This window comes from Misgurnus anguillicaudatus, chromosome 21 (assembly GCF_027580225.2).
Source record: "Misgurnus anguillicaudatus chromosome 21, ASM2758022v2, whole genome shotgun sequence".
NCBI lineage: Eukaryota > Metazoa > Chordata > Actinopteri > Cypriniformes > Cobitidae > Misgurnus > Misgurnus anguillicaudatus.
In genome coordinates this window covers 23014265-23042154 of record NC_073357.2, presented here as the reverse complement: position 1 = coordinate 23042154, position 27890 = coordinate 23014265, and the positions used below count along the sequence as shown (strand labels likewise).

Genomic DNA, 27890 nt, shown 5'->3' with positions numbered 1-27890 from the left:
TTTAATCTCACACAGTAAAATCTGACCCCTTATATATATTTTGTGACACAACCGATAGGGCTGATTGTTACATAGTGGTGGCCCGTACGGGGATCGTTTTAAAGATTTTAAAAGCTGTGTTGAGAAAAAAGTTAAAAGATGATGACTAATTCTTTCAATGCTGCTTCTTTTAAAACATCTGCTGGTTTTAATGATGAACGGGTTTTATGTAATTGTGAGTGTACAAAACTGCGTGCTGAACTGTCTGAACTTAAGAACATTGTTTTAAAACTGGAGAAGGATTTTAAAGACTCTGTTGAAAGTCATTTTAACCGTGAAGTGTTTTTTAGAGAAAGTGTGGATTTTAAAATCTGTAAGCTGGAGGAATCTGTGAAGGATGCCGTGGCCACACTGGAGAGAGAGGTGGTCGAGTGTTTTAAGAGGAGGGACAACAAGTTGGCGAAAGAGCTGAAGAAAGAGAGAGCTTCAGTGGCTACAGTCTCTCCAACTGCATCGACTGCCAGCCCAGTGCCTCCCACGATCTCCCCTGGTATTCCTCCTACCAACAGTTCCACCATTTCTACTACTTCACGGACAGTCAACAGAGCCATGGACAGAGACCACTGTGCCACAGTACCAGCAGGGCCAGATTTCCACTTCACCTTCTCAGTCCTCCCCTTCTCCAGACAGGAACTTTGCAGCACGCAGGCTAGGGACGACATACTTCAAGGACTTACCATCTCTCCACCCACTGCCCAGACCACCAACATCAGCGTGAGGAGCCACCAGGGCCTGCTGTATCGTCATATCCAGAGGGAAGATGGCCAGGGCAGGATACAACTCATCATACCTCAAGCCCTGGTCCCCCAGACGATACAGCACCTCCATTACAGGTCTGAGGAGAGGCATCAAGGAAAGCTGAAAACTCTCCTCAGGATCCTGGAGGTGGCCTGGTGGCCTACAATCCGCAAAGACGTCTGGGCATTCCTCAGAAACTGCAAGATATGTGGTGTGGAGAACAAGGAGTATGTTGTCACCAACTCACATAAGCAACCACAACATCAGCATCACCACCGTTCATCTGCTAACATCCATCATCAGACCCACAAGCCGGAAAGGAGGAAACACCAGGGGGAATGGCGTGCCAGCGGAGCTGGGTGTAATAGAACTCTGGGAGGAAAGGTACCGTCTACCCAGGGGCACTCGGGCTGGTATTGGATTCCACCTCTCTACTGGATGTCCACAGATTCCTCCGGCAAGCTAGTGCCGATGTGGGCGGGCCTAGCACGGACTATGAACCAAGGACATCTTAACACTCTGGGGTCGGCTGCGGCGCGGGCGCCGCCAACTCTTTATTTTTCAATCACTCCGTAAAGAGACTTAGATAACTCTGCTGATTTTGGACATACAGATATGATTTATACATCATTTAAAACGTTAAAGTGTCTAGTTTTTTTTCTGTCCACTCCCAATAAAAACAGAATGTTGTGCTTTTCGCAAAATTAAGAAAATAAACATGATGCGCGTTTTGTTCTCTCTCCCTCAGTGAAGCCATTTCAGAAACGCGTCAGAAAATTAACTGTAACTTCACGAATACATGTCTTATAAACAAAAGATAAATGTCTACATAATGCTTGGAATGTCAGCTTTTAAATGATGTAAGTGAGATCGAAAATATATATTGTCATTCGGTGTAAACTGTATGAGAAGTAGGAGAGGGACCGTCTTTCTAATGTTACCTGATTATCTGTAATGAGAAGAGATCGCCACGCCCCCGCGCCATTGAAGTGAATGAGCAGAGACATCCATATGCATAACTTGTGCCTCCTGCAGTCAATGGATACGCAATCCAGTCCACTCCATTCCTTGTTGTTTCATCCGATTGCACCAAAACATGACATCGAAATCCTTATTTACTTGCGTATGTGTGTCAGTATCTCCAGACGCGAGTGTTTTCATTGTTCTTCCGTCAAACATTTCACGCGAGGGGAACACACATAAACAAACACACGAGTCAGGAAACTCGACGCGGTTTTTGGTATTCTTATAAAATACGCGATTGAAAACAGTACAATCCTTATTTACTTGCGTATGTGTGTCACTATCTCCAGACGCGAGTGTTTTCTTTGTCTTCCAACAGTTCACGCGATGGGAAACGCATGCACAAACACGCGAGTCAGGAAATCGACGCGGTTTTTGGTATTCTTATAAAATACGCGACTGCAAACAGTACAATCCTTATTTAGTTGCGTCTAAGCATATATCTCCGCACAGCACGTTTATTAAACACATGATCACTCGCATGTGCACACATAAGTTAAGAGGCTTGTTCGACTTAATGCGGCGCCACAAGAACCGGCACCCGAATGACGTCAGAGTTTCGCGAGAGCGATTTAAAAGCAAACTCTTCGATATGATTTCGCGGATCACTCTCGCGGTAGTTTGACGTCACCCGGCTGTCGATCTTTGCAGCGCCGCATGAAGTCGAACAAGCTGGCTGCTTTCATGAGCAACACGTGGGGTAATGGCGGCGGCTGTAAACAAACATTGAGCAAGTTTATCGTGCAAGTTTATCATGCTTGTCTCTTGTTGTGTTTCTACTATAATGATATAATGATTACAAAAACACAACTAAGAGTCCAAACAACGATAGGCAGTTGTTCTTTTGAGCTTTTTGCTGCACACAAACCCTGTGTTCACTTTGATTAGGCTACTATGGTTTTTAAAAGGTAACTTATAGCCTACATGTGAAATTAATGTAGTATATATATATATATATATATATATATATATATATATATATATATATATATATATATATATATATATATATAGTGTGTATTTACATTTAAATTAAAAAGTAAACCATCATGGTTTTACTACAGAGAAAGTTACATTCCTGTTAAACATCCCCACAAGGCTCATGTGGCTCATTATGCAACCCTTTTGTCTCTCAGCTGTCAATCACTGATTATTCAGGAGCATTCCCGCCTCCACGCATACAGCCTTTCCCAAGCAAAAGTGTCTTAGAAATTGTAACTCAATATCTTGCTTTATGTGAACGAGTAGGCCGAATGATTTTCACATCATTTTGAAGAAAAAACTCTAGACTACTAGATCCTGTTTTGAAAAGTCTTGGGAAAACATGTTTAGAATTAGTTTTGTGGACTTATATCAGTGACTTAAAATTTTTGCTTTTTCAAAAACCACGCATAAACATTTTTCTCTCAAAAATACAAACATGTACATACATGTTGATTATATGATATTGTAGCCCAGTTTGTGCTGAACGCAGTGTTATGAGACTTTTGCCATTAATATGTTTTTAAGCAACTGAAAAAAGCACAAATGTCAGTGCATGTCAAAACTTCCCCAGGGCCCTAAAAACCCCTTAGACCCCAGAGGGTTAAAGTGGAGATAATTCCATTAATGTGAATAACTTTTGTAAGAGATCAGATTCAGAGCCTGATCAAAACACGCTGTTTTTAGTGTTGAGTGAGTGTTTAAGTTGGGTAAGATCGCCACCCAGTGGATAGCGGAAATACGGATTTGATTTATAAACTCCTCAGGGAGCGTTTTCTCTTTATTGACGAGATTACTTAACAATATTTATTGACATTTATCTGGATATCGCCATAATTGTGCAATGGTAGAAAAATTAAAAATATAATTAAAGACTGTGGTGTTTATTTTCATAAATCAGTACGAAGCAACAGTGGTGCAGTGATACTTATGTAATGCGGTCTGAACCGTGGGTTTACCGGGGTATTTTATCACGGCTTAGAACGTGTTTCAACCAATCAGAATGAAGAACCAGAACTGCCCGTTTTATAATAAGTATTTGAACACCCTGCTATTTTGCAAGTTCTCCCACTTAGAAATCATTGAGGGGTATGAAATTGTCATCGTAGGTGCATGTTCACTGCGAGAAACATAATCTAAAAAAAAATCCAGAAATCACAATATGTTATTTTTTAACTATTTATTTGTATGATACAGCTGCAAATAAGTTTTTGAACACCTGAGAAAGTCAATGTTAATATTCGGTACAGTAGCCTTTGTTTGCAATTACAGAGGTCAAACATTTCCTGTAGTTATTCACCATGTTTACACACACTGCAGAAGAGATTTTGGTCCACTCCTCCACACAGATCTTCTCTAGATCAGTCAGGTTTCTGGTCTGTCGCTGAGAAACATGAAGCTCCCTCCAAAGATTCTTTATTGGGTTTAGGTCTGGAGACTGGCTAGGCCACGCCAGAACCTTGATATGCTTCTTACAGAGCCACTCCTTGGATATCCTGGCTGTGTGCTTCGGGTCATTGTCATGTTGGAAGACCCAGCTTCGACCAATCTTCAGTGCTCTAACTGAGGGAAGGAGGTTGGGATGGTGTTCTTGGGATGGTACTCATCATTCTTCTTCCTCCAAACACGTTTAGTGGAATTATGACCAAAAAGTTATATTTTGGTCTCTTCTGACCACATGACTTTCTCCCATGACTCCTCTGAATCATCCAAATGGTTATTGGCAAACTTAAGACGGGCCTGGACATGTGCTGGTTTAAGCAGGGGAACGTTCCGTGCCATGCATAATTTCAAACCATGACGTCTTAGTGTATTACCAACAGTAACCTTGGAAACGGTGGTCCCAGCTCTTTTCAGGTCATTGACCAGCTCCTCCCATGTAGTTCTGGGCTGATTTCTCACCTTTCTTAAGATCATTGAGACCCCACGAGGTGAGATCTTGCATGGAGCCCCAGTCCGAGGGAGATTGACAGTCATGTTTAGCTTCTTCCATTTTCTAATTATTGCTCCAACAGTGGACCAAGCTGCTTGGTAATTTCCTGTAGCCCTTTCCAGCCTTGTGGAGGTGTACAATTTTGTCTCTAGTGTCTTTGGACAGCTCTTTTGTCTTGGTAGTTGGATTCTTACCGATTGTATGGGGTGGACAGGTGTCTTTATGCAGCTAACAACCTCAAACAGGTGCATCTAATTTAGGATAATAAACGGAGTGAAGGTGGACATTTTTAAGGCAGACTAACAGGCCTTTGAGAGTCAGAATTTAAGCTGATAGACAGGTGTTCAAATACTCATCTGCAGCGGCATCATACAAACAAATAGTCCAAAAAACACACATTGTGATTTCTGGATTCCCTTTCCCAGATTATGTCTCTCACAGTGGACATGCACCTACGATGACAACCCCAGACCCCTCCACGATTTCCAAGTGGGAGAACCTGCAAAATAGCAGGCTGTTCAAATACCCATTTTGCTCATTGTATGTATATAGAATATGATCTCATTGTTCACATTTACGTTTATTATTGTATTTATTCATTTACTGTATAATTTCATAAACGCAGCACTAGAACAGAGAAGACAGAGAAGCTTGCACTGAAAAACTGGACTGTCTGGCTGCCTGACCTAAACACAAATGCTATGCATGGACAGAAACGCCTTGTTTTAAAAAATAATCACAAGCCACCACTATTGGCTCCTCGAATGCCAAACTCATGAAATTCTCTGAAATATTTTAAAGGGCCCCTATTATGCAAAATCCACTTTTACATGGTGTTTAGACATAAATATGTGTTGGCAGTGTGTAAACACAGTTACTCAACCACACTACAATGAAAAAAATTCACCCTCTTCTTGTTTTTTAATCCACATTAAAAAAAGCAGTCTCAGTAGACATGCCGTTTTGATTCTCTTGTTAATGTGACGTCACACTAATAAAGCCCCGCCCAAGGCCACTGACTGGACACACCTGAGACTTATATTACATCTTTTAAAACTGGGCATAATATGTGCCCTATAATCTATCATCTCAATTTCCCTATTTATGTATTCCAGAAAATGAAACACATATTGCTATTTTTGTCTCATGGGCTTACTAAAGGAACAAATGGTGCTTGGACAATACAAACAAGACCAAGTCACATAAGCAATAACAACCATCCAGTGCATTACTTACTCCTTGATTTTCTGAGTCAGAGGCTGGATGGTCTCCGCAATGCAGTGAGGGGTGTTGTAGTTCTCTCCTTCCTTCTTCAGGAAATCATAATCCAACAGGGCCCAGTCTCTGAGACTGACAGGAACCCCTGTACCATCCCCATACACTGTCACCTGATAACCACGCAAACACACATTAACATCTGTGGAAAACATTTTTACCTTCAAAAAATCATGCAAGCACACATTTTGCAAACGATTTGAATGAATGCTTTAACTACAAAATGTAGCATCGCTGTGAAGAACCTATTAAAGGGGACATATCAAGAAAATCTGACTTTTTTCATGTTTAAGTGCTATAATTGGCTCCCCAGTGCTTCTATCAACCAAGAAAATGAGTAAAAGAAAAACCCAGTGACTTAGTTTTGGTAAACCATTCTCTGCAAGCATGTGAAAAAATAGGTCATTGAAATTTATCTCCCCTTGTGATGTCAGAAGGGGGTGTTATAATAATAATAATGCTGCAGTGACGGCACTGCCATTTAATGCAGAGAGAGAGAGAGAAAATAATTGACAGCACAACTGAGTTTCAATTTCAACAAACCACCATTAATCAAACAGTGTTTGCATTTCATCAGCTCGTTTGCACTTAACAGGGCACACCCAAAATGGACACATTTTTGCTCACACCTATAAAGTGTCAATTTTAACATGTTATTATAAATAATCTATATGGTATTTTTAGCTAGAACATCACATACATACTGTGGGGAAACCAAAGATCTTAAAAAAAGATCTTAAAAAAAGTCTGATATGTCCCCTTTAATGCGCTCATATGACTTCCTTATCTACTTCCCCAAATTGTCTTATATGTTGCTATTAGATTGCTAAAATTAATTATATTTCTCTCGATTCTCTTTATGTTCTTCATGATGACGAGGTTCTCAAAAAGCTTAAAACAGGAATGAAAACTGCTCAGACATCTATGGTCAAGATCTCAAAAACTACTACTGATCTACAATAAGATTTGGATTCAGAGGAATGCAGTTCTCCCACATGTCTGTGATTCCCAAATTTACACTCTAAGAAAGGATGTGTAGATTTTTACACATTGTTTTGTGGTATGCTATTTAACACAATATGTGTTATATTAACAGATTATGTGTCATTTCATGAGATGTGTTGTTTTAAGAGTGAACGAAATTATAAGAGATTTACAGTGTAGGCTAAATGCGGCCTGGTAGGTGATAAATGCTATTGACACTAAAGCTTGTGGTACAAACATACTGTGTTGTTTTTTTATGATTAATACTGTACAAACAGCTGCAATAACATTTACAGTGAAACTACATGTGCAAACGGCAACACAATAACTTAGGTCTTCCTACTCATCTGTAGGGTGGCCATTCGTGCCAGTTCCGCCGGACACATCCCGAACATGTTTTCGGGTTCGTTCTCCGGAAGTCGTGTTGGTCGACTCATACGTCATCAAGGTTTAATATTTCGGGTTTAATTTCAGAAAAGCAATTACATTTCAAGGTAAGAATGAAACTACAATGATTGTATGTCTTAAAAGAAATAAATCTTAATTTTCTAATGTATTTTAACTGAAATGTGAGAACCTCGATGACGTATGCGGTTGAGCAACGCGACTTCCGGAGAACGAACCCGAAAACATGTTCGGGACGTGTCCGGCGGAACTAGCACGAATGGCCACCCTTCTCATCTGTGTCATGAAGCATTCGTTTAATCGTTATGTTCATTGTCATATTAACATTTACATATGTGACCCGTCACGGAAACCAGTAACACAGGTCGGCAGCACAACTTTCGAGATGAGAAAGAATTTTTTTTTTTTCAAAATTTGTGATTTTTGTTTTTTGCAGAATCTATTAGTTGAGATCACGAAGAAGCCTCTGCATGTTTGAGATAGAAGTTTTTGTATATTTAAAAGTGTACATTTTGCGGTTGAAATTGGCTTGTTTTTCCGGAGATTCTAACGTGCAGCGGGGGGCGTCATTGTCTGTGTGTATTTAAATACTGGATAAGCGGCTTTTGTTTTTGCCCCGCCCCAAAGGGAACAGCGTGACTACTTAATAAGGATAGTTCGCCCACAAATGAAAATAATGTCATTAAAGGCGGAGTCCACGATGTTTGAAAGCCAATGTTGATATTTGAAATCACCTAAACAAACACGCCCCTACCCCAATAGAGTCTGGACCTTCTGTTGATGGACCCGCCCCACACATGCGCAACCCGGCAAGGATGTCGGTTAGTGGGCACGCTCCTTGCTGCTGATTGGCTATGGGTGTGTTTTGGTGGTCGGCCTGTCTCCTTTTCCAAAGCGTTTTTTCAAATATCGTGGACTCCGCCTTTAATGACTCACCCATATGTCATTCTAAACTCAGAAGACCTCCGTTCATCTTTGGAACACATGTTTTAACGTTAGATTTAGTCTGACAGCTTTCTGTCCCTCCATTAAAATCTATGTATGGTTTCCATGTCCAGAAAGGTAATAAAAACATCATCAAAGTAGTCCATGTGACTGATTTGAAGCATCGGAAATACATTTTGGTCCAAAAATAGCTAAAATTACGACTTTATTCAGCATTGTCTTCTCTTTCGGTTCTGTGGCTGACCTGTTCCTCAGACATGTTTGCTAAGTTTTTTTTCAAACTTCTCCCCAGACTGTAAACGAAGCTCGGGCGCACAAAAAAAGCTGGGACGCAAACAGATAACAGTTAGCCGCGTCGTACGTCAGCCGCGTCAGTGGCTTGTTCGACTTTATGCGCCGCTGCAGTTGGATGACGTCAAAGTACCGCAAGAGCTCTTCAAGAAATCTTATGGAGTAGTTTAATTTCGACTCGCTCTCGTGGTACTTTGACGTCATCTGCCTGTCAGTTCTTGCAGCGCAGGCTTGCGCAGCATGAAGTCAAACACACACACACACAAAAGCTGTGTCCCAATTCAGGGGCTGCGACCTTATAAGTATGGGACCTTAAAGATGAGCACTCGGTCTTTCAAGGTGGCAGCCTTTAGAAGTTTGCGAAGAGAACTGAAATGAGACGGTCTAACCTTCGGACGACCCATAATTGGCGTCACCTGCTACACGCGCCTGTCAGCAGGACATAGCGGAAACGTTTCTGACTTATTAAAATAAATATGAAATCAGAAAAATATTAATTTAGTTTAGAAAATATGACACGTTGATGTAGATTAAACTATTCAACAGTATATTAAATTAATCAACCTTAGAAATATATGCATCATGAAAATAATAATATTAACACAAAACATAACTTATAATACTAAAACAGTGACAGAGAACTTTTTTTTGATAAATACACACTTTTATTTAATGAAGGTTTTAATTGTTTATTTTAGAATATCCAGCCGTTATATGCAGCCGTTGCAGGCACGCAATGAATCTTGGGATATCCTCGGCTGTTAAGGATCCATTCGTTCTATCCTTAACATCGCGGAGAAATGAGGACGCATTTTGAGGCTTCATTCTAAGCATCCTTTGAATTGGGACGTCCTTACCAGCCTCAAGTCGCACTGCTGTGACGCAATCGGTCTTAAAATACGTCCTTAGAAGGTCGCAGCCTTTGAATTGGGACACAGCCAAAGTCACACATAGAACATTGAATTCGTTATATAATTGGCTACATGTTTTGTCTATCAATATTTTCCATGAAGTCATTGGCTGATGGAGGAACGAGCGAGCGATTGGTTACATCCCTAAAGGACGTCACGTTTTCATCGGCGCTGTTTGGATTATCTATTATACTACCTCCCTACTTTAAATACAAACTTTGAAGGCGGGTTTGTGTGTTTACCGAAAAGTAAAGTATAATCACATATACCCTTACTTATTACGATGTAAATAGTCCTCAGATTGTATATTATATTCTATTACCAGGCGTTCATGCGAAATCTGATGTAAACAATAGACTATATATCTATATTTCACGGATTATACGCATTTGTGGCCAAAAATCATTGGATGATTCACACATCTGAAACAGACTGGATTCGACTTGTGATCAACACAAAGGTAAAAAGTCATGTTTATTTTTGCATGTTGTCATCCAGACTTCTGTCACAAAATACTACATATGATGCTAAAGCATCTGTATCTCAAAATGGCTTTACAGAGGGTATGGCTTTGCTAAATGAGATGTAAATGAGCCCTATTGTCTCCCTCGGCAGGGAAAAGTATAACTTTCCGTCTCTATTTTCTCTGCTTTTTGTTTCTTGAATGTGTTACATTCAAATGGCCACAACTTCTCCAAATCTGATCAGATTTCCATGTGTTACACATTGTTGGAAAGCTTAGAAATGCACTTTCAGAATCTGTAAAATAACTCAAAATGCCCCAGATCCGACTTGAGTCCCTACTTTCCGTGACTGGTCACATATTTGTAATAGAAAGCGAGAGATTGCTATGTCACTTCCTCTTTTTCTATCTCACTTTTTTCTCCTACCACAACTGTTCTTACCTCATTGTTAAACGTGACCAGTGCCACCCTTCGTTGAGGTGAGGTTTTCAGCAAGGAGGAAAGCACCAGCTGAAGAGCTTCCTGGACTCCCTGAAACCAAAACATGGGAGAAACTTTACAATAAACAGATCACCGACAGAAGTCTATTTAAGTAAGTCACCTTTTACCTGCAGCCGAGAAACATATGTGGGCGATCGCATGCTATTCCCAGGGCTGATCTTTTAAAAAAGAAAAACACAGACATCAAACATATTACATACATAATGAAAGCTGAGGGGGCATTACAGATAAACCCAAACTGATCACTACCTCAGACGTCACGCTCATACTTCCGGAAATGTCTACGCAAAGGACAATAAGCATGTTGTCTAGGTTCTCATAATCCAATTCGTCATCATTGTCATCCTTGTAAAGTATATCTCTGCCGAGGGGACTGCGCATGGAAAAGCGGACTCCCTTCAGCACAGTATGTGAGAAGACATTCTCTTTACCACAAAACTCACAGCACCACATCTAGAGAAACAAATGGGACAGTGAACACTTGATCAAAGCAGATGTTATATAAGTAAGGAATAATTGATGACGGGCTGTTGAATTATAAGAAATTTATGCACGAAGCGGCGGTGTGCATTATTTTCAAATAATTCAAAGGACAGGAGTCAATTATTTCGCTTATACCACGGTTACCACAAACATTGCTCTGGTGTCTATTTTAAGACATTTGACAAGTTAGGTGTGCAGTTTACAGAAAAATAATCAACACCCATAGAACATTTCTCAGGCCAATCAGAATAAAGCATTCAACTGGCCCGTGGTATAAACAACAATATTTGACCAAATTTTGTTTTTGCCTGTTGCTGTAACTCACTGTTGTGTTTTGGTGCGTCTCTGGGTTGCTTGCAGAGGACATAATGGCTTTGCATTTTTCACAAAGCAGTGGTTTCTGGTTGCTCTGTATAGCAGTATCTAATGAGAAATTGAATAAAAAATAAAAAAGTGTATAGCTCAGTGGTAGAGCATTGCCAAACTGCCAAATGCATAAATGTAATGGAAATGTTTATTCTTGTGATAGAATTGTATTGTTTAGGAGTTTTAATTAAGCACCTTTACTAATGTCCACAAGGCTTCCCACTTTGAGTGACACTACGTTAACATTAGCTTTAAGTCGAATCTCTTCATTGTTTTCCAGACCTGAGAGAAACAGAGAGAATAATATGGAAAGGATGGAACCACAAAACCAAATAAGCTTAACCCTTAATCAGTGTTTAGGGTCCTAGGGTCCTTTTCCTTTTTTAATTTTTTATAAGTGTTACCTTCATCTCAGGAGTATGAAACTCTGTGACTTTTCCTAAATAATCTATCTAAACATGCACAAAAAAACTGGGGTTGATTTGGTTGTTCTAAAGGTGTGTATAAAAAAATGTACTCTTTAAGGTGTTTGGGGTCAAAATGACCCCACATTGAAAATGAATGGGAAAAAACGATTTTTTTTTTCATTTTGTTTGTCAAAAATAAATAAAAATAAATTCTATTTCTACAAATAAACCAAGGTCTGGTTCTGGAGCATAAATAAAAAGTGGAACGAACTTGCACAAACTGCCAGAACAACATCTGCATTGCTTATACTGTGAACATCTGCCAGATGTGCATGGACTTTAGTTCATGATACTAAGTGTTTTGCACTCTGGTTGTTCTATCACTTGTTTATTAGCCATGTGATTTATATAAAAAAAAGTTGTATTGTTTTGTGTACCCTTTACTCCTGTTCATTACAGTTTATTGGTGCTGTTGTTTTTTATTTGCTATATTGGTTTATTTACATATATATATATATATATTTAAAAAAAAAAACGATATAATACAAAAAAAACAACAAGATAAAGCATATGTGGTCATTGCACTTTGTTTCTTTCTTTAATTATAATTTCTAAAATTTTTCCAAAAAAAGCAGATGTTAGTATTCTATCCCTAACACATAGAGCAATGTCCAAAAACAATTTAGATTTAATCGACATAAGTGATTTTTTTCTTTAAAAAATATATTTTTCATGAGCCAATTTATGGCCTAGTTAAGTAATTGTGCAGTAAATAGGGAAAAACTGCCAAATTTCCACAAAAACACAGCATAAATGTATAGTTAAAGGAACAGTATGTAGGATTGTGGCCAAAACTGGTATTGCAATCACAAAACTTGTGGCTAAAACTGGTTCTGCAATCACACAACTGGTGGCCAATAGACAAAATGACAACATAAACATCAGTTGAGGGCTGCAACTTGAAATGAAAATGATTTCTTAATGTCTAGTGACATATCAGGGCCATTTTATGATTAATTGATATAAATTTATTACATACTGTTCCTTTAAGAAGTAAATAAAAAATGTATATGTAGTTTTACATATAAAAATGTATATTTCCTTATGCAATCGCTCTTTAAAAATGTGGGGTCTATCAGACCCCAACCACCAAAAACGTTATCCTTTTTGAACACTGATTAAGGGTTAAATAAACTTTCATTATTAAACGACAATTTTTTGTGTGCATAATGGAATGCTTAGGTATGTGTGAAAGGGAAGTAGGTGTTCTCACCTCTAGGTGGTATTGGTGGTGGAAGCGTTGACAGTCTGCGTTTCTGTTTTATATTACGGGGCGGTACAGGTGGAGGAACCAGTGATGGAACTGTTCAAATAAAAATTCAAATGAAAGCATATTATGATTAATATAATATACACACACATGTATACGCACCTAAGAACCATTCATACATGCAACAATTTTCCGGCTAGTTTAATATATTTACCATACACTACCCTTAAAGGGATAGTTCACTTTAAAATTAAAATTCTGTCATCATTTACTCATCCTCATGTTGTTCTGGACCTGTATGAGTTTGTTTTTTCTGATGAACACAAAATAAGGTTTTTTGAGAGAGGATGGAGAGCACGCGGCAGTGAGTGACCATAGACTTCCATAGTAGGAATAAAAAAATATGATGGAATTTAATGTGTACCGTCAACTGTGAGCTTTCCATCATTTATCAAAATATTTTCTTGGTCTTTTATCACAATACTTCCAAAATATTTTTTTCCTACTATGGAAGTCTATGGTCACTTACTGCTGTGTGTTTACCATCATTTCTCAAAATATATGCTTTTGTGTTCATCAGAAAAAAGAAATTCTTACAGGTTTACAATAACATGAGGATGAGGAAATGATGACAGAATTTTCATTTTAAAGTGAACTATCCCTTTAAACATAACCCTCACACAAACCTGTAGATTTAAAGTGAAACATGATTTGATATATGAATTAAGATCGGTGTTACTATGTAATTTTTAATAATCATCCTCATTAGCAAACTATTATCTTCAGTTCTCCGATTTATTTTTTGCCATCACACTCTAAAAAATGCTGGTTGTTTTAACCCATAGTTGGGTAAAATATGGACGAGTGATGCTAGGTTTAAATTAACCTAAACAAGTTAAGATCAGTGTTCATGAAGTAGCGATGTAAAACGAAGCGCCTTTAACTTACTTGAATTCTGCACGATGGGAACGCGGTTGTCATACGGATGTTCTAAAACAGACTGAGATCTGAACAGACCACAGGGCAAAGTGGAGGTGGAACCTACAAAATATGAAATAGTGGGGTTACAGATTGGTCATTTGTATACTGTATAAATCTTTAAAGAGAAACTAAATATGTCATCCAGGTGTAATTCCAGCAAAACATTATAATAATGTTAATAGTATACATTATATTGAGGGTAACATAACAATAAAACATTGTTTCAACAAAAGCTGTTAATAGTTAACACTTAAAGGTATGTGACAACCTCCCCAAACATGATATTTGTAAAAGACTTGTAAAACACATTGTAACCTTTTTGCTTAAAAAAAAATCACTATATCATTGATGGTGTAATGTATGTCAGGGTGGTTTTGTTCTTCACTTAAACAAAAGCACTCTCAAAAACACTCCCAAAATTACTTTAAAATACTGCTACTGAAATGCATCCCATGGCAACTTCCACATGTGACACCTACCTTGACTTGAGAAGGTAGTTTCATCTTCTGTTAAATTCTCAGATCTCCAGTTGCATACAACATGACTGCAGGCAAACTCCATCTTTTGTGGTGAGGGAAAAAAACAAAAAGTGAGAAAACAAACAGAAATTAAACACTGATAAGCTTCATTCTTTAGTATCAAATGTAAAAGGAATCCTGTAGTCTATGTAGTCTATAATAATGTCATGGGAAACTCTTAAAACTGTCCTGGGACTCGATTAAAATACACAAACACCAGTTAACTTATTAGTTAATTATGTGTATCTCTGTGTAGGGTTAAGGTGGATTCTAATTCAGGTTTTCTACAACTTTTGTTTCCTGCTTTCTGATCTTAGTCATTGATTTTCCATTGCCAATGTAGCCATTGTTAACAGCAAAACACACTGAAAAAGCCCATTTAGGTTTTTTATTTTATCATAACAATTAAAATCTAAAAAAGGATTTCATCAATGTGGTTCTGTTTTCATCAATAAGGTTCTTGCAGGTTTTAAATACCACAAAAATTGACTGTAAACATTTTTCTTCTTATCTTACATCTCTTGAGCACAATATCTAAATGTGATAAACCTTACATGTGTTCATAAACTGTCAATAGAAATGTAGTATTTACAGGTAGTCTATAAGTTTTAATAAAAGTACTTACTCTAGTTTAAAGTGATGTTTTTGCCATTCAGCTTGCTTAGAAACATGTGAAGCGCTGCTGTTTATAGATCTCCTGTCAGCGTCTTGACAAAGTGTGTGTGTGTGTGGAGATACAGGAAGTCAGGAAACTGTGGGTGCATGACTAAAACAAAAGTAAGAAAATAAAGCGAGACAGAAACTAAAAGATTTCCATCTTAAATGTTTTTTTTTTCTAGACTTTGCTCATTTGAATTCAATCTGGCTTTTGCTCTTTTCCTTTATCACATTATAGACTTTCAGTCATATAGAGAATTTCAATCATTTAATCATTAACAGCAGTAAAAGTTTCCATTGTGACGTTCTGTTTAATATATAGATAGAAGCTCAGCACACGTCATGATGATAAATACAACCTGAGGCGTGACATGGATTGCCAAGTTCCTTACTTGTGGGTTCCAGTAATGCTGATGTGACAAAACTTAGCTTAACATTGAGAAACATTGAAACACATACTGCAGAGTCACATGATATATTCTTAATTATTAAATTATTACGATGTCATCACAAACTATAATGTAGCAAACATTCAATTATTTTACTTAACAAATTAAGTGTATTAGTGTTGCATTGTAAGTAGTTGAATGTTTGACATGGAGACGTGGAGTCCCAATCTACCTGATCTACATTGTCTCTATTTAGTGTCATTAAAAATTAAATAATTTAAATAATAAGTTGCAATAAATCACAACTATAGCTTGTAGTGATAAACTAATACAATTCTGCTACATTTGCAAGGTTTTCTCATTTGAAGACAGTTTGGTCCTAGGCAGTAATTTTAGTGTTCAACACCTTAATTATTTACATAGTAGAATTAAATAAGCAATACTAGCAAATCCTATGCTATGGCTTGCTTCACTATATGCTTTTTTAGCTCTCGCCCTTCAAAGCATTAAGTACTGCCTTCAGAATAAGGGCTACTGCCATGGCGCCAGGGTCAGGCTGGGTCAAATGTTCAGATGAAACGTAACTGGCACGTCCAGCTCTTGCAGCGAGGCTACGGGTAGATTCTGCTCCTAAATCTGCTTTCTGTAACCAATAAGCCAAAATTGTAGATTAAAAACAAATGAATAAACAACATTATACAAAACTGAAGAAAGCTATATTTGTACTTTATACCTCCACTGCACTTTGTAATATTGCCATATGACCACCGGGAGGTGCTGTGGAAAGTTTCTTCAATTCTTCCACAGCGGGGCACAGGGCATCCAGCTATAAAAAGTAATACCTATGATCATTTTAGTGCAAGTATCAAAATTTTTTATTTTAATGAGCATGGGTGTTCAAATGAAATTTGTTTAGGTTGGGTAACTGTTAGGTTGAAGTTAGATATTTAAAGCATGGTTATTTTATTATAGATTTACACCAGATGTTATGACCTTATTATTAGTGCCCACCTGTTTTTCGCAGCACAGATAAGGACAGACTAAACCAATCAAAACAGTTTGTGGCTGCATGATGAGGTAATCATTAATCATGTTACAAAAACCGCTTGGCCAATTTTCTATTTGTGTCAGGGAAAGGTTATTTGTGGATGTTAACAGTAGGGGTGGGCAATACAGCCTCAAAATTATATCATGATATTTTAAGAATTTTTGTGGTAATTATATTTAGGAAGGTATAAAAAATTATGGAAAAGAAAGTGCATTTTTCATCCAATGAGCTGTCATTAATGACAGACTACCTAATTCAATGTGTAAATCCATTGTCATAAGGTGGCAGAAGCAGCATTAAAGTGCAATAGTAGTGACACGATCACACAGCATAAGTCAAATGTAAACAAAGTACGAACTAGAGATGAAATAGTATGAATATTTTACAACACTATTGACACTACCACAAATTTTCAGTAATTTTCACAGGTCCCAGTAACTTAAAGGAATAATCTACTCATTTTCAATATTAAACTGTTGTTACCTTAACTAAGTATTGTTGATACATCCCTCTATCATCTGTGTGCGTGTACGTAAGCGCTGGAGTGCGCTGCGACGCTTCGATAGCATTTAGCTTAGCCCCATTCATTCAATGGTATCAAACAGAGATAAAGTTAGAAGTGACCAAACACATCAACGTTTTTACTATTTAAGACGAGTAGTTATACGAGCAAGTTTGGTGGTAGAAAACAAAACGCAGCGCCCTTCCAAGCGGATTCAAAAGAGGAACTACACTTTATGGCGCAATAGCACTCCTGGGAGCACTTCGAGTAACACTCTCCCTATCCCATTATGAGAGTGAGAAGGGGAGCGGACTTTTCAGGCGAGTCGAAGTACTACCAAAAGTGCTATTACGCCATACAATATAGTTCCTCTTTTAAATCCGCTTAGAAAAGCGCTGCGTTTTGTTTTGTGCCACCAAGCTTGCTCGTATGGCTACTCGTCTTGGATGGGAAGGGCGTTGATGTGTTTGGTCACTTCTAACTTTATCTCTAAATGGTACCATTGAATGAATGGGGCTAAGCTAAATGCTATCGAAGCGTCGCAGCGCGCTCCAGCGCTTACGTGCACGCACACAGATGAAAGAGGGATGTATCAACAAATCTTAGTTAAGGTAATAACATATTTTAATATTAAAAATGAGTAGACTATTCCTTTAAGTCATTGGCTAACAATTTAAAAATTTTGATTTAAAAATGATTTTACATGTACGTGCACTTTTGTTCGCATAAACATCAAATAAATAACATTAACATTAATCATGGCACATTTTGGGGTCGTGAGATAAATGTTAATCCAGTTCAGATAAAACACAAGTGAATAAATGAGATTTTTAAATAAACAGGAGAAATCAGCAAGTCATCTGTCTGTGCCTATGGTCTGTATGTTGTGAGAAATTGGGTAGGACCCAGTAGCGGACGAAGCGGCACTCGCTGAAGAAACAAACTGGGTAAACCGGAGCTTTAAACTCATCAGATCACATAATTTAATGGAAAATGAATAGAAAGGATGGATCTGTCTAATTAAATATTAAGTAAACGTAAATGCGCCATACGTCATATCATTAATATCATGATATGACATTTTTTTATCATGTAAAAAAGTATACCGGTATTATCGTGAACGGTATGATATGGCACACCCCTAGTTAACAGTAGACTGCTCATCCGAGAGGCGCAAACTAAAAATATGTGTTCGTAGTGTTATGTGTGTTGCTCGTGTTTTCAAAATATATGTTTGTTGCGTCATGTGAACCATGTGCATTACTTGTTTTGTAAAAATAAGTGGCTGTTGCACACGCGTCAAAACCGTTTATGATAACAGAGACGCTCAAGTACACAAAATACACTTAAGATACTCCCTTAACACTAAACTCTGATTACGCATGAGATTACGAGTATCTGGCAAACATGAGGGTCTCTTTTATCATAAACCCTTTAGACGTGTGTGCAGCAGGCACTTATTTTGACAAAACACTTGATGCACACAGAATTACTCGACGCGCAGAACAAATATTTTGAAATTATGAACCACACATATGATGGGCTACATACATGTTGTGACGAACTTCGCATTGAGCGCCCTCGAAAAAAGAAGTCACAAGCCGCCACTGATATTCAAAATACATAAATATACATTATAATCTTGGCTTACAATTTACATATTTAATATTATACCATGGGCCTGTTAACTGCTTTATTCTGATTGGTTAAAAATGTTGATTATTTTTCTGATTTTTTGTAATGGCGAGGGTGTGCATTATTTTTGAATAATTCAAAGGCCCGTTGTCATTTATTCCTTACATATGGATTAATAATAGGGTGATTCTCACGAAACCATTGAAACACCACGGCACAAATTATTTTAGCTTTAAAATGGGTAATATAGTAACATTAAAAAGCATCAGAATTAACACAATACAGTGTTCTACCTTGCACAATGTGTGATTTTAACATAAGAATTTATAATTGTAAATTTTAACTCATTTAAATAAATGGATGTTTTGCTAGACTACTTTAGATGACAGAAAAAATATTTACTGAATATTCATGTATAATAATAATTTAAAAAATTAGGAAAATGATGTGTCCAGTCCATGCCTGATGTTCTCATCCTACGCAAAACTTTTTGAGAACAGTTCAAGCACACATACAGAATTTTAATAAAGTTTGATTTTGAGTGACCAAGCACATGGACCAGTTACTTCAAGATGGCTACCAGGTAAGATCGTTTTTTTACAGTTAATTTGAAATATTGTCTTGTCAGAATGCTTACACGACATTTTGATTATCATTACCGCAACAGATGCTTATTAAATGTTAATTTAATTCATAGAAGCATAATACTTTGATTTTAAATGCATGTGCAGAATCTCCAAATTATGTTCTTTCAGGTTTGTAATGTCATTTTGAAAATATGTCAGTGTTGATGTTTTCTGACTGTTGCGGTAATGAGATTTTTAGAACTCATTTTTTAAATTATGTTACAAAAAGTGTTAAATGATAAGTAAAAGTTTTTAAATTAATGTTCCCATTTACTCCAGACTTTGTTTTTCAATGTCTGGTGGGAAAAAAAGTAAATTTAAGCAATTTTTATATTTTCATGCTTGACATTTTTAAAACCAAGTTTTCGTGAGAATCACCCAATACGTGCACAACAACTGCGTCAGTTTTAATGGCATATAGAAGAAAACTTTTAACTCTTATCTCATTCATACCATGGTCCTATCTCCTACTTCAGCACCTCCATACCTGTCAGAAAACAAAGCAATATATTAAGACTAACATGCAATGCAAAATAATACATCTTTATATTGAAGTATATCAGACTGGTCACCTAATATTCTATTATAACTTTAAAGAACAGTTTGACAGCTTCATATAAAGTGTCACAGACCTCTTCATGGCCTCAGTCCCAGCATGCAATGCTCTGGCCCAGGCAGCACCATCACAGCTCTCTTTGAGATGGGGGACCGCAGCAAATAAAAACAGGCAATATAGCTAAAGAGAGAAAGATGGCAGCTAAATGTCATTTAATCATAAGAAAAACATTTAATAACTTTTAGACCAATTTGTTAGCTCAGACAGTGATTTGGTTGATTAAATCTGATGTGCATTCACATACTGCCCCTGATGATCCGCCCATCCGTTCCTGGACCAAGACAGCAAGATCTGCCAGAAGCCGCTCAACACTCCCAGGAATGTTGTTAGTGGAAAGCCACTCCTGAATGGCTGGGATAGATGACATTGTTAACCTTTTAAACAGTGCAAAGCACTAGCAAAAAAAATAAAAAAAATTTTTGGTGTAACATTTTTTACCATTAGCTGCAAGGGCATGTGTGTTCCCACAATCTCCATCCCCGGCAGCACGGTCCAAAGCATTGAGTTCCTCTTGGTGCTTTAAAAGGATTCTGCTCACAGACTCCAAAACAGGGCGAATGATGGATGCAAGTGAACCTGTTGAGTTACCAACACTTTATTAGTTCACAATCTATGAATTAACGGTAATGACTACAGATTTTACTTTTGCATGTAATATTTTTCAGTTAATGTACTAGGCAATAAAGCAATTGTCTTGAACTTTTACTGACACCTTGTGGTGTGAATACCACATCATACAAACTGTAGAAATTATTTATTCATACAAGCTACTGTAGTAACAATGACGTGGATAATTTATTCCTTGTGTGAAAGTGTTTGATAATATAGGAGTTATAAAGCAAGCAGAATTTGGAAATCAAAGCGTTTAGAAACCCCATTGACTTCCATAGTATTATTTTTTCCTACTATGGAAGTCAATGTGGCCTCTGATTGGTTTGATTAATCAGAACAAAGAAATTTGTGCAGGTTTGTAACAACATGAGAGTGAGTAAATGTTGACAAAATTTTCATTTTTGGGTAAACTATCCCTTTAAGTGTATCTTTAATGTTAAATACGTGGAAATTAGAAGTAACAAGATTAATATATACTTACATGCTTAATATTAACATATATAGCCATATATTACAGTGTAAATAATTTAGTGTAACCCAGTTGTTTTTAAATCTGCATAAATCTGCATAAAATTGAAGTCACCATGAAACGGAAATAGCGATTATCTTATTTTCCCCAAGGTGACACATATCCGAGTGAAACAGCTTCTGAAATTAAAAAAGGTAGGGCTGGACTTGAATTTGTCTATCTAGAACTAAATAGTTTGAAGTTGGGTCGTGTTGCTATTTGCTAATCGCTGCGATCTTTTCCCGGTCCCGCCCACCTGCCATACCACATGACCGGAAGGTAAAGAGAGATCGTTTCAAGGAGGGGAGGAGATTTGCGTTTTTGATTAAAGATTATGATGCCATATGAGTTTTTAAATAATAATGAAGCTCACAGATAAGTCATTTGTAAAAAAAAAAAAAAAACAATATTCTAAAACAAATTAGTTGTTCATTTCAATTTCATCGCAACTTTAAGGAGAACACACAGAAATTGGTGCTAAAGAAATATTACATATATGGTCAATTTTTTGTCAGTCCTGTACCTTCATTGTATTTATCTGCAGCTACAGCAGGTTTCTCCACAGGTTCAACAAGCAGTTTTCTCCCACTCACAGAAACACTGCTGAGATTGGGCCAGGCCGGGGCTGTTGTTTTAGCATCTGAGAGAAAAACATTTGAGATATTTCACTTCATATGCAGTATATACTGTACATTTACTTCAGAGTACACTTACATTATTGAGCAAATCTTGCTGTAACATAACAAGAGCTTAAAAATGGACTGATTTATATTCACATGACTATGCAAGAAAATAAAGTAGGCCCATACAAAAAAATCCCTCTTGATCATCACGTATGATCCACAAGAAGTGTGTACTGGGGTTAGTGTCTCCTGAAACATGGTTCTCTGTCTGAATATTCACATTTTTATATTGTCTTGTGGTGCTTGAGATGCTTTTAAGAGGAACATTTTGGCCAGTGTAGCCCTCAGCCAATAACAATGCACAGGTAAGGGCAGGGACCAGCTATAGACCATTTTGCACTTCCTGTTGTTTTAAAGTTTTTATTTCACATTTATTTTACATTTTGATTCGATTCAAAATATTCTGTTGGTTGTATTTTGTTCTATTATTAATTAATATTAATATTGATATTTTGTTCAGTGTTAAAAAACGAAAACAGGAAGTGCTTCTGGACCAGTGATGTTTACATCTTGCAAAATGGTCTATAAGCAGTGCCAAAAAACAAATAAGGCAAAATATCAGTCAGACGAAGCTTGTTGTGAAAGTCAATGCAGGGCTGGATTATATGTTTATGTTTTGTACTGTAAATTCTGTGCTGAAAGTTTACATATACCTAGTTACTATCTAATTTTTGTTACATCAGTGGCTGGTTGCATAAACTTTAAAGACTAGTCTTAAAAAGTTAGTCATGTATTTTTTCTTCAAGACTGATCATTACTGTTTTGTACGTTAAGTATGTTACATAAAAAGGTAGATTGGTCTAATTTAAATCCAAATAGTAAGACTGATTAGCCCTAACTAATTGCTTGTTGGTCAGACTAGTTCTTAAGACACACGGCTATGTTTATGCAACCGGACAAAGGATGGGCTTGAATGGCCTGAAAGTTTGAAAATCCTGCATAATTCACCTTTAAATATGTTGTTTACATAATTTACATACTGTTAAACACTTTTTTTCTGAGTAAACAATCTTATCCAGATGTGATTGTAAAAAAACGCACCAAACAGTCTGAGAATCTCTTCATCAACCTTCATTAAAGTGAGAGACATTCCCGCCATTTCCAGTGATGTCATAAATGATCCCGACATCACCCTGACAACAAGCACGCCACACTCCTCTGAAAAAAACCCACATTTTTGTGTAACACTTCTAACATACAACTCTTATGAAAAATCACACTTATTGTGTTAATGAAGAATCTAATGCTGTATGGTGTAAATCTCGTATGTGGTTTACAAGTGTTCGGCATTTTGAGTTTCACCCAAGAAGTGTACAGCGGCTCTGGTGACCACAGCTATTTCCAAACACGAGAGAGCACCAAGATTATTCACACACAGCACAACACTGTCTCCTGTTAGACAAATACAGTTTAAATACACACGCCTTCAGTATCATCCCTTTATTGACCAATTACACATCTTACTGTACCTGATTTTAGGGGCAGATGGGATTTGTTTGAGGAATCAGTCATGTGACTTATCATAGTTTTTACAACTTCATTAGCAGGGGTCACCTGAAGAACATCAATACCCAAAAAAAAAAAAAAAAAAAAAACATACCTACATGCCATTGCTCTGTCTTATACGGGTGACTGTTATATTCAAAAGACTCACCTTTGATCTTTTAATACCTGGTTCTCCGTGGATTCCTAAACAAACCAATAAAACATATTTATTTAAATGGTAAGCTCACAGTTGATGGCACCCATTGCCTTCTATAGTAGGAGAAACAAATAATATGAAAGTCAATAGGTACCGTCAACTGTGTGGTTACAATCATTTATCAAAATATTTTTGTGTTCAACAGAATAAAGAAAATTAGACATGTTTAAAACAACATAAGGGTGTAAATGATTACAGAATTTTACATTTTTGGTGAACTATCCCTTTAATGTAGACATACCAAGCCCCAGCTCCATCTCTCCTGGAGGAAGCTGGAAGGATGGAAGGCATCCAGGGACACTGCACGAAGAAAGACTAACACCCAGTGTACCTGTAAAACAACAACAAAAATGGCAACTTTGGCAACTGCAACTTTTGAACCAAAAATATCTTTAAAAATCTGTTTTCTATATCAATCTTCCTCACCAATACTTTTAGTTGCTTCATTCACTCGGGCTACAATTGTGTCCAGTGGGCAGCCTTCCTCTGCTAGTGCTCCGGCTAGCTAAAACACATTTATTCATGAAACAAGAAAGAAGCAAATTAACACAAATAATCTAAAACATTCCTCCATTACATCATCACATATCACATTTCTGGACCATTCATAAACATTTTTTTATCATCCATGACCACATAGATTGTGACTGCAGCTACTGTAGCTCTTCTGAGGTGATCAGTAATGTACCTTATGAATAAACACGGTTCCACACAAGCCTCTCCTGCCGGCCTTGCCGGGCTGAGCAAATGCACAGTCATCTGCCACAATCACCATGTCCACCTGGACGCCGTGTGACCGAGCCTGCTCTGCAGCAATGCCGAAGTTTAAGCGGTCACCCGTGTAGTTCTTTACCACAAGCAAGACTCCTGAAGCCCCTCCTTTCCACACAGCCAGAATGGCAGCCAGGACACTACCTGGAGGAGGAGAAGCAAATACCCCTCCCACCACAGCTCCTGACAGCATTCCCACGCCAATGTAACCTGAGCAAGAAAGAAATAGAGCTCAATTATGACCAAAACAGTGAGACATATTATAGAGTGGCTCTTTTTAAAAATGCCAACAGTGTTAAGTTTACCTTACTGGAATCGGATGAAAACTTACTGTAGGTGCAGATGCAGAATGATGTCACACAAATTGTATATTTGAGACAGTGAGAGACAGTACATTTTGAATGCTTATATCTTTTTATATTTTGGAGCACATTAAAAATCCTTAAGCTGAAAGGATATATTCAGAGTAACTGTGGACATGAAATACTTTCACACTTGACAACAATTTCTCTTGAGTCAGCCTTATTTGAATTAAGAACGCTTCCGTGTATGGAGAGAATCTGATTGTACAGGAAATTTGCATTTTTGCATATTTTTAATAAAAGGAGAAAAATGTTCAATTTAAGCAAAAAAAGTCTGGTGGGGACCACTAAACTTTTGGCTTCCACTATTTTAATATCCAAAAGCCGTCACCTGTTAAGGTCTAGCACATGCATACTAAATAGCCAAAATACTTTAATTTACTGTCATAGGGACTTTAAACACCACCTCTGTCAAAAAAAGAGAGATAATGATATTAAGGGAATGCTCTCGACACTTACTATAAATTCATCAAATCCACTTAATCCACATTGAAATTGTGAATGTATGAAATATTAAAGCTGACTAAATAATAAATAAAAACCTATACAAATATACAAGGAAATGTACAAAAAACTAAAAATATATGAATAAATAATAAAAAAAAAATCGAAATAAATAAGTATTTTACTTTTATGTCCTTATTTATGTATAATTGTATTTATTTTTTCATTTATTTATTACACTTTTATTTATTTCCATATTTATTCATGTATGTATTTATGTCTACACTTATTTATTTTCACATTTTTTATTTCTAATTTTTTATTGCCATTTATTTATTTATACATTTCTTTCTTTCTTTCTTTTTCTTTTCTTTTAAATAAATAAAGGAAAAAATTAATAAATGTGGAAAAAAATTATACATAAAAAAGGAAATAAAAGTAGCCTAAAAGTTATATTAAATACTCTTTTTTAGAGTTTTCTTTGTTATGTAAAAAATTTAATGTAGTTCCGGCCTCAGGCCATTCAGAAATCCGCTTTGTGGGCAAAATCCATTAAGAGTCTGATTAAAAAGCGATCATTTACAAAAAAAAAAACATGTCAGACGCAATTAGAGGGTTTTGTATCTGAGTTTTTACCAAAGCTTTTACTGAGAGAGAAAGAAGGGGGGAGGGTTCTAATTCATGCGGCGTTTAACTATGTATGCGTTGAACAACAGACCGGACTATATTACCTGCATGTGCGGGTTCGTGTCCAGATCCTCCTCCAGAGAGAACCGCGACCCGCCCCCTGATGTTTTCCAAATCTGACCGGAGTACAACTCTGTGCCCCCGCAGTAGCACAAGATTTGCGTTACTCCTGACCAGGCCCTCCAAAGCCTCGTCCACGCATTTATCCACCGAGTTCAACAATTTTGTTCCCACCTAAAAGTGCATGCATCTTACAACTTATGGCACGACATGAATTAACAAAGCACTGGACCTAAAATTAAACCCATGACAGGTAATCATGTGGTAAACAAGTAAAAGTTTTTTTTTTATCACCACAAAAAATGTATATACATACAATCAATAGCGGTATTTCAGAGGTATTACTGTGTCAGGTGTCAGACCGTTACATACCTGCATCATGCCTCCACAGCGCAACCTTTGATCACTTCCGCATACACGTATGACGATGCTGACGTCACGAACACTCCTCCTTGTGGATAAAAAAGCAAAACAGAATGGTTATTTTAAAATCTTTGATTTAAAAAGCTTATTTGAAGAAGCAAAAATGTGTTTTATGTCCCTCATTATTTTTAAATGTATGTTAACGTGTTAATCTTTGTAAGCAACATAAAGCATAATTGCATCAGATGGCAAAACTTTATAATACAAAGCGTAGAATACCCAAATGATTCTATGAATAATTTATTATTGTTTTATTTATTAAAATGTTATTTTTACAGTTTCAAACATTACTTTAGTAATGTTATTATTAAACATTATTTTGCATGTCCTTATCTTTCATATTTTACAGATTAAAACATTTTCTATAAAATATGTTTTTAACACATTTCTATAAAAATCCAAAGTAAAGTTTCTAAGCTAAAAAGTAATTAGAAGCATCAAAGTTTAATTTCACTCATTGATTTCACATTGATTCAATTTTTGACATGGCCTTTGTCTATATTACACACACACGCACACACACGCACGCACACACACGTTTACCTTTTTTTACATGTTTGAATTATGACAGGAAATATGCAAATAAATCATGTCAGGCAGCGTTTTAAACGTTGTTTTTATGTAGTTTATTTAATCTCATTTGAAATGATCTGATATTGCAGCATTTGACTGTAAATTTCATAATTTCTGCTTATTTGATGTGCAGGTCAAAAGTCACATTGAGAGCTAATTCTATGACCACACACTATTGTGTATACACTGTGAGAAAAAGTTACAAACTGTACCTCAACTGTACCTCAACTGTACCACAACTGTCCATGGGGTGGTACCCATAAGGTTGTGCTTCTCAAACTTTTTTAGCATGTGGCCCCCTTTTATACAGTGCATTCCTACCCATGCCCCCCCAAAGAAAATTATGATATAAAACATTCCAAAACATATTAAATTATACAATGTAGTGCTGTTGGTATAGCCTTATTTTTCTGAGATATAATTAGACAGAATTTATGATAAATTAATTTATTTTATAAAATTTCATAAAACTGGGGGCCCCTGACAACATCTCAGGGGCCCCCGTTTGAGAACCACTGCAATAAGGTTCCATTTTGTACCTTTACAGGTATACTAAACACAAAATGTTGTACCTTTTTGAGTGCATTATACCTTAAGGATCTGTTGTGTACATTTAAAGGTAGTACATGTCATGTACCCCTACAATTTAACTGGTATAAAATTGTTCCTTATGGTACAGAATAGGTCCTATTGTACCACAAAAGGTACATTATTTCAATGTGTCAATATACCCATAAAGATACACAAATTAGACTTTAAGGAAACCACCCAGAAAAGGTACAGTTTTGTACCTTTTTTCTAACAGTGTACCTGTTATGCCAGGGACACACTTAACAATTGCTATTAAAGACAAATACAGCTTTTACCTGTACAATATAAGCTAAGTGAAGGTCTATGATGCCCCCACCAGCTCTGAAATATTATTATTTCATATTACATATTATTTGCATATTTTACAAATGTTTTAATTGTATTTATTTATTTTGTAGTTCAGTAATATTTGATCAGGTAAAAAGCTTTTTTCTATAAGATAAGAATTGATCTCATATGAGTGTATAGACCATTCTGTAAAAACAC

At 36.8% G+C, this 27890-nt stretch overlaps 2 protein-coding genes across 2 annotated transcripts in view; both read right to left on the bottom strand.

Annotated features, from left to right (window-relative positions):
- The window catches only part of LOC129438675 (circularly permutated Ras protein 1), a 68950-nt gene extending 53664 nt beyond the window's left edge, over window positions 1-15286 (bottom strand). Inside the window, exons 1-10 of the mRNA XM_073859859.1 lie at window positions 15141-15286; window positions 14477-14558; window positions 13965-14057; window positions 13020-13109; window positions 11535-11621; window positions 11299-11396; window positions 10740-10943; window positions 10598-10648; window positions 10431-10520; window positions 5951-6102 (exon numbers count right to left, since the gene is read on the bottom strand). Of these exons, the coding sequence (XP_073715960.1) occupies window positions 5951-6102; window positions 10431-10520; window positions 10598-10648; window positions 10740-10943; window positions 11299-11396; window positions 11535-11621; window positions 13020-13109; window positions 13965-14057; window positions 14477-14558 (947 nt within the window). The 5' untranslated portion in view covers window positions 15141-15286. The remainder of the gene's footprint in view (window positions 1-5950; window positions 6103-10430; window positions 10521-10597; window positions 10649-10739; window positions 10944-11298; window positions 11397-11534; window positions 11622-13019; window positions 13110-13964; window positions 14058-14476; window positions 14559-15140) is intronic.
- Window positions 15287-15423: 137 nt separating this feature from the next.
- Window positions 15424-26313, bottom strand: tkfc (triokinase/FMN cyclase). The gene is made up of 16 exons (XM_055197529.2): window positions 26190-26313; window positions 25802-25991; window positions 24182-24474; window positions 23920-23998; window positions 23735-23824; window positions 23446-23480; window positions 23261-23345; window positions 23094-23183; window positions 22833-22949; window positions 21632-21748; window positions 20427-20564; window positions 20233-20339; window positions 20005-20108; window positions 19826-19859; window positions 16295-16387; window positions 15424-16204 (listed from the first exon to the last, which is right to left on the bottom strand). The coding sequence occupies exons 1-16, from the start codon at window positions 26196-26198 to the stop codon at window positions 16046-16048; spliced, it is 1740 nt and encodes a 579-aa protein (XP_055053504.1). The 5' UTR covers window positions 26199-26313; the 3' UTR covers window positions 15424-16045.
- Window positions 26314-27890: the final 1577 nt, after the last annotated feature.